The sequence below is a fragment of the Chondrus crispus genome, genomic scaffold (assembly GCF_000350225.1).
Source record: "Chondrus crispus Stackhouse genomic scaffold, scaffold_132, whole genome shotgun sequence".
Classification (NCBI taxonomy): Eukaryota; Rhodophyta; class Florideophyceae; order Gigartinales; family Gigartinaceae; genus Chondrus; species Chondrus crispus.
The window spans coordinates 166,641-174,123 of record NW_005178997.1 but is presented as its reverse complement, the minus strand read 5'-3'; the positions used below and the strand labels follow the sequence as shown (position 1 = coordinate 174,123).

Sequence of the window (7,483 nt, the reverse complement as noted above, 5' to 3'; positions counted from 1 at the left end):
TACGGTACGTTCCTTCAACTCCCCGCCCTTCCTACCTCGACCTCGTCCTTATCCAGTCAAACGTCTCCTGTCTCATCCTCATCGCTAACCAAATTTCTCAATTATGTCTCGCTCTCATCCGTCTCTGCCCCCTCACAGCCCCATCTCTCGCTCCTCTCTTCGGCGGCTTCCGCACCACCCCACAAGACGAGTATGGCTTCTGGAACGTCTCGGCGGGCGGCGTGCCGTCAGCCATCCCACCCTTCACGCTATCCTTCTCGCGCACGGCGCTTTTCGGCCACGCGCTCCTCTGCGGTGATGAAGAAGGGGTGCTCACCGTCCTGGACACGCGCCGCCCGCTCAACGCCCAGATGCACGCGGCCACCCCCGAGACCTCGCCTGTCGCCCGCTTCCGCGCCCACGACAACGCCATCTTCGACGCCGTCTGGCTCCCCGGCGACGTCTGCGCCGCCACCGCCTCCGGCGACGCCACCGTCCGCGTCTTCGACGTCGAGACTTCCTTCCGTTGCGCCCTGCTTCGCGGCGCCGCCGGCTCCGTCAAGGCCGTCCGCAACCTCCCAGGCTCCAAGCACGTTTTGCTTGCGGCCGCCCGCGATGGCGCTGTTCGCGCTTTCGATACCCGCATCCCGTCAAAATACGACCCGACTGTGTCTCGAGAGGTCTTCCATTCACCCATCTTCACGCTACCGAGGGCTCACGAGCGGGAAGTGTCAAGAGTGGGTGCCACTGCTACCAAGAGAAGAAGGATTCGCGCACATGCCTCGGCCGACCAGGTCGGTTCAGTTACGTCGCTTGCGTTCATGCCTGGAGAGGAGTACAAGCTGTTCACGGCAGGTGCGGCGGACGGGGCGGTCAAGTCGTGGGATCTGCGAGGGAGTGAGCGGAGACGCGGCACTGGTAACCTAACTCTAGGAGGAATATCTGCTAACTGCATCGCTAAGGCGACGCCGGGATTGGAGGAGCGGTGTGGTGCTTCCGCGTCTCGCAGGAGCAAGGGGATCGCTTCTCTGGACATCGATCCGTCAGGACGACGGCTTGCTGTTTCGGCAGCGGAGTCAACTATATATGTATATGACGCGAAGGATCTCAGCTTGGGACATTCCGTAGCGTTAACAGGACACACACAGACCTCGTTCTACATTCGGGCACGGTTTTCGCCGTGCGGACGGTTTGTGATGTCGGGATCGGCAGATTCTAAGGCTTACATTTGGGATTTGGACGACTATGGATGTGATGGAGAGCTGAAACCACTGATATGTTTAGAGGGACATCAGGGCGGTGAGACGGCGGGCGTGGCATGGTGTGCTGCCGATCCTCTCAAGGTAGCGACGTGTGGAGACGATGCGACGGCCAAGGTATGGTGTGTAAATAGAGGGCAACCTGCGATAGATGCTCGGGAACCTGGGGAGCGAGGGCCGCTAAGGAACGGGGCACGTAAGGTTAGTCGCATGCAGAGGAAGCGGATACAAAATAAGATGGGGAACGTAGCGAAGGCAACGTTGGAGGGACGGAAGGTGAAGGCAGGACTTGCTCGGAAGCGGATGCGCAACGCGGACATCCGTAGTTTCTTCAACGGCCCTCGGGTTACAAGTATGGACTCGAGCGAGCAAGTTGGTCTGCGATAATATAAAGCTTAAATTTCAAAAACTTGGCCATTGCGGCGCAACCGGTATTGGAATGGAATGGCATTCATACACGTGGAACGGATTACGTAAGGCAGGCAGGCGCCAAAAGCTCCATACAGTTTTCTTTTTTCCATCTTGATCAGTTTGGAGTCAATTGCCTCATCGCTTTCACGGCGCATTTCCACGCGTCGAATGGCGTATTGCTTTACAGTTAGCCTGCTCTGCAACACTGCGTGCTACAGTATTTGACGGTCAAATTTTGACCACGAAGCTTACAGACAGCTGCCCCTGCCCATCAGCACTAAGCTAAATTCCACTTTCCTTTTGTGCTCTCTCTATACACTTTTTGAGGCCTTTCTTCTTCCCTCACGCGACATCTACTCCTTCTCTGTTCGCGAGGCTGAACGTTTCACATTGGCCATGCAATGGCACTGAAACACTCCTAAGATACGCAAATGCAGCGTCGTTGCCATACTGCATTCGAAACATCAACACCGTATTGAGAACTCTTCAACACTCTCCACCTACGACAATAGCTAACAATAGGCTACATTCAATCCAGACACTTTCGAGACGCACAATTCTTGTATAGTTTATTTCTTTGGGGATATATTACAGCACGGAGTGATGTAGTTTTGTTCCGTCTGACGCTGGCCCTCCACCGTCCAAATCTGCTGTGATCGAAAAGCAAAGTTCTTTGGCACCCTGAACGTTTAAAGTTTGAACTGAATGTATCTAAGAGTTAGAAACCTTACCTTTTCTTCTGATCTGAAATTGCTGGCTAGCAGAAAGGTCAAAGAAACCCATTGATGTATGCTGAGCAATAGTTTTGCACCTGCACGTGGAGACGATTTTTATAATTTTTTGGGATGTCCTTAATGTCGTGTGTCAGGCCCTTTCTACCTGGCACTTTTTCGAGAGCCACCCACACTTTTTTTACGAATCGGTCAACTTTTCTTTTGTTTGAAGTCTCTCGTCTTCCTGATTGTCGTTCAAAGCGATCGTGATTCCTTCATACAGGGAGAGCCCCGAAGGCTTTGAGTACGTTTTTTTTGCTTTATACAGTAGGTGATATCAAACTAATAAAGGCAAGAATTCTCGTTACTGAGCGAATAGACGATAACGATCTCTACTTCAACTCCCAGTTTCTAATTCACAAATGTGTCTTTTAGGGACACTAACCATATTACTGTTGCCTCCCCACAGTAAATTGACTATTGGGCTCATTCAGCTCTATGCACCCGTGTGCGTTCAACTATTATGCACCCCGAGCTGTCTTGGGGTGCGGTTCCAAGCAACCTATCTCCTCCTCTACCTTGCGGGCATACAGTACTTTTGGAATCGTTTATTTTCTTCAACCCTGACCTTGCCCCAGCATTTAACCTCAAATTCCTCTTCCGTTTATCTTTATCGGACTGAACTAAATGTATTGCGCCACACCCAGAAATTTTACAGTAATGAGTGGGGGCATTATACAGCATGACCTAGCAAACCCTTCCTAACGACATCGTAGTCCGCGATACTACCATACTTTGTTGCGCCCTGATTCAATTTATAGGCAAAAATGGTCCTCTGGTCCGCACAGCAGGTTGCTGACACTACTTCAATGGCATGCTGTTTTTCATCTCTCCCTGGGAGAACTATGGACAAAGGTATTGGGATGATGGATGGAGTCTGATGCTTTGTGTCTGCACGTGTAGCCTGGAGGGCGGCAGAGAAACACATGTGATGCTCTACTAGAGCAACTCTGCTATAAGTGCGTCTCGCGTCCGCCCAGGTTTTTTGGTGCAGTGGCGCGCCCTAATCGTCCAGCACAAATCGTGTCTTCCCCAATATATTTGGCCACCCTACAAACGTCATCGACTCTATTGTGCTGTGCCGGGTCAAAACGTATTGGTGATATCCTTGTGATGGGTTCTGATGATGATTCAGATTCGGACTCCGGCCGACCGTTTCGCATGCGTCTGGCAAACGATGGCTACGACACCAATGACGAAGGAGTAAATGTTCTCGGAGCGCTAGGAGCTGGAGTGGTACTGGGAGTTTTAGCGGGTGACAAACTTCGCAACTTTGTTGTCAGGCGTTTTCGGAGACGTAAGGGACGGCGGGCACGGCGAGATCGCCTTCTATCAGTACCATCAATGAACTCAGTGTCATGGGACCAATTCTCGATGTCAGAGCTTGAGGGATCTTCCCAAAGTGATCTTTTTTATAGAGAAGGCAATGAGAAGCTTCAGCTACCTCTCTCAGATGTTAATGCTACAGAGACTTCGCATTCTTGCGGAATAGAACACAAATCTCAACATTTCGACACCTCAAACTGTAACAACGGGGCTTGTCGGGCATGTGTTGAGCATGAAAAGTGGGGTAAAGGTACCAAAAGTATGGCGCAGCTTTGCTCTCACAGGCTCGCTACCGAGCCCCTCTCGGAACAAAGCTGCTGCACGCTAACAACTGTTTCACAGGTCGGACACATGGTCTACACGCGCGTCGGTGGCATCGGGGTCAGTGCAAAAAGTGAAATCGTGGAAACTGAAGCATATTCACGAAGAGGTGTGGCTAAAGCTACCGTGGGTTCGAGCTGGGGGTGTCAGCGAAGGCCATCTGGGCTCGTCGATTTGTTGCATTGAACAGGACGTTTGTCGAAGACGGAAGATGGTACTCTGAAACAGTTCTCTGGGGGCTGGCCGTTAGTGCTCTTGCAACCCTGCTGAGCCGGCGTTTGCGCCCGCAGACAGTTTTGTGGACTTTGGCGACGTCTAAAAACGTCAGCGGTGCTCCGATCAACGCTCGACCGGTGTTTTGAACAAACAGCAGCGATCGGATTCTTGATGGCGGACAAAGCAACAGGCCGCTTAATTGGCGGCGATGTCATCTTCTCATCTTAAAATTTTGTGTATTTTTTACCATGGAATTTTTTTTGTTGGGAATAGACGACAGCGACGTGTACTGCTCTGCTACCCTCATCTTGCCTCTAGCATCACTTTGATGTCCGTCGGCCACATCGCCTCGTACTGGTGGGCTAACCCAGGAGGAGGTCCAAAGAAATACCGGCCTGCGAAACGAACATGTCGAGCGCCCGACATTTGGTCTCCGCAGCTCTCCGTGGAGGAAGAGCATTAGCGTCCCGTTCCCAGCGAAACCACTTCAATCAATCTCATGTCCTGCCCCCCGTCACTCGCTTCTACGCCAGCCTTAATGCGAAGAAGACCGAAGAAGAACACCCCCAAAATGCGGAACAAGAAGGGGCCACTCCTAATCCCAACCACGCCGCTGCCCCTCCAGTAGAAGCCCGCCAGGATCCAAAAAGGGCCGAAGAGAGTACCGAAGACGAAAAACCTGGCGCCATTGGCGGCTTTATGCGTGGTCTTATGGGCGGTCAGCAGGTAGCCGTGCAGGACGCTTTTATCGCAGAGGCAAAGGAGCAAGGCGTGGAGTTGCCACCGCCGCCGCCACCCCGGCGAACGGATCTCGTCCCTGTTAAAAGAAGAAAGCGAAGGGAGGACGATGCTGACTCGGAGCAGACCATCCGTGACCGGTTATTTGGCCGCTTTGCTGGTTCCGCGTTCATGCAGGGCGCTGTTAATGCCAAGGAGCGCATCGCGGAGCACATCGATGAATCGGATAATCCCGTGATTAATATGTTCAGGAACTTCTACGATCGCTTCTTCGCGGAGAATGAGATGGCGATGGTCGTGCGTGAGATCCGCGAGGAAGATTCGCAATTCAGGATTTCCGAGTTTTTGCGCCAGGTCGAGATGGAACTCGTGCCGAAGATTCTCGGTGCGTACTTGTCTGGCGATCGCCCGACCCTAGAGAAAGGGTGCACGGAAGGAGCTTATGCGATGTTGAATGCTTCCATCCGGGAACGGGATACCGAGGGCGTGGTTATGGATACTAATATTTTGGATGTGAGCGATGTCGAGCTCACTGCAGGTAGAGTCTTAGAGGATTCTCCAGTTTTGATCGTCACATTTAACACACAGCAAATCAACTGTTTACGTGATAGGGGAGGGAATATAGTGGAAGGGAGCGAGGATGATATTCGTGCGGTGTACTACGCCTGGGCGTTTGTCAGGGAAGCCGAGTATGAAGAGGCGACACCGAGTGGGGGCGGGATGCATGCAGGCGCGGAGACAGATGGGGCAAGTGAGGGGGCGAAGAACAGTGAAGGGACAGACGAGGAAAGCAACAAGGAAAAGGAAGGAGGCGCTGAACAGACGGAAGATGGTGAAAACATGCGACCTTGGAAACTCATGGAGATGGTCATTCGAGGGGTTCATAGCACGATTTAGAAGCGGTGAACAGTGATTTTGTCAGGAAATTGGAGAAAACGAGCACAAGCCTCAAGTGGATTGCCGATAGATATCTTAAATGAGGACGCGACGATGATGCCTTTGTTTGCTGCTCAGATGCGTCCTCTTCGCCGCAGTGTTGGTGTTTTGCACTCGTGGTCGAGTCTTGGTCTTCATTCAGGTATGTATGAACCTGGCTTAACAACTTAGTTACCGTGTGCAAGTTGCATAGCCGTGTTAATATGTTGGTACAGTCTATGTCACGAGAATTGTTCCGGGAGAGTTTATCCATTTCCATTTATAAAAAGAAGCATCATGTGATATACAGGAAAGTTGTTTGATGAAATGAATGCCGTCGTTGTTGGTAGCCGTTTACAAACAGTAGGTGATAGCCATCTCTACGCTGCAAAACAGGAACCCAAAAGAAGAGATGGATGCATTTCCGAGTCCCTTCTCATCAGGATTCTCAATACTGTAGTGAAAAAGCGCTTTTACGCACCAACGTCCTCAACAGCTTCGCCGCCGGCCCTCCTCTTTCTAATAAGCGACTCCAAAAAGAACTCGCCCGCGCGATACGAGCTCCTCACCAGCGGCCCCGCTGCGACGTACGAAAAGCCCATCGCCTCTCCCTCGACCTTCCACGCGTCAAACTCCTCCGGCGTGACCCACTGCTCGACCTTCAAGTGCTTCTTCGACGGCCTCAAGTACTGGCCCAGGGTGATAACTTCCACGCCCACGTCCCGGGCATCTTGCATGGTGCGGCGAATCTCGGCCTCGGCCTCGCCTACGCCCAGCATGATGCTCGTCTTCGTGACGACGTGCGGACGGACCTCCCGCGCGCGCTCCAGGACGCGCATTGTCTGGGCGTATCCCGCACGGCGGTCGCGCACAAACGGCTGCAAGCGCTCCACCGTTTCGACGTTGTGGGCAAAAACATCCAGGCCCGACGTGACGACACGGTCCACACAGTCTTCATCGCCCGCAAAATCCGGGGACAGCGTCTCCACCAGCAAGTCCGGCTGCTCCCTCTTGAGCGCCTGGACAGTCCTCGCGATGTGAGCGGCGCCACCGTCCGGCACGTCGTCGCGATCGACGCTGGTAAGGACGATGTACTTGAGCCCCCACTTTGCGACGGCGCGCGCGACCTTCTCCGGCTCGTGCTGGTCCAGCGGGGGCGGGGCGCGTGCGGTCTTGACGCTGCAAAAGCGGCATCCCCTCGTGCAAGTGTCGCCCATGAGCATGATGGTGGCCGTGCCGCCGCCCCAGCACTCGCCGATGTTCGGGCAGCGGGCCTCCTCGCAGACGGTGGCGAGCCCCGGGGCGCGCAGCGTGGCGCGCAGGCGGGCGTACTCCTTCTGTGCCGCGTGGTCGCCCGGCGGGCGCACGCGCAGCCACGGCGGCTTGGACGGGTCCTCGTACGCGTCCGTGCGCGCGGGCACGGCCGCCGACGCCGCGCCCGTGGTAAAAGGCGGGAAGGGCGGCGGCGGCGGCGGCGCGCGCGCAGGCTCGGATGCGAGGCGCTGCGCGTAGCTCGTCCAGGCGGGGCCCGTATCGCGACAGTGC

General features: G+C 54.1%; 2 protein-coding genes across 2 annotated transcripts; both read left to right on the top strand.

The window, feature by feature from the left end:
* Nucleotides 1-4,693: 4,693 nt before the first annotated feature.
* CHC_T00002266001 (hypothetical protein) lies at nt 4,694-5,920 on the top strand. Its single transcript, XM_005713222.1, has one exon. It carries the CDS (start codon nt 4,694-4,696, stop codon nt 5,918-5,920), a length of 1,227 nt encoding a protein of 408 aa, XP_005713279.1.
* Nucleotides 5,921-6,265: 345 nt separating this feature from the next.
* Nucleotides 6,266-6,979, top strand: CHC_T00002265001 (hypothetical protein). The gene has a single exon (XM_005713221.1). The coding sequence runs from the start codon at nt 6,266-6,268 to the stop codon at nt 6,977-6,979; it is 714 nt and encodes a 237-aa protein (XP_005713278.1).
* The last annotated feature ends 504 nt before the right edge of the window (nt 6,980-7,483 follow it).

Coding starts and splice junctions, on each gene's coding strand:
- CHC_T00002266001 (XM_005713222.1), top strand. CDS start 4,694: ATGTCGAGCGCCCGACATTTGGTCTCCGCAGCTCTCCGTGGAGGAAGA.
- CHC_T00002265001 (XM_005713221.1), top strand. CDS start 6,266: ATGAATGCCGTCGTTGTTGGTAGCCGTTTACAAACAGTAGGTGATAGC.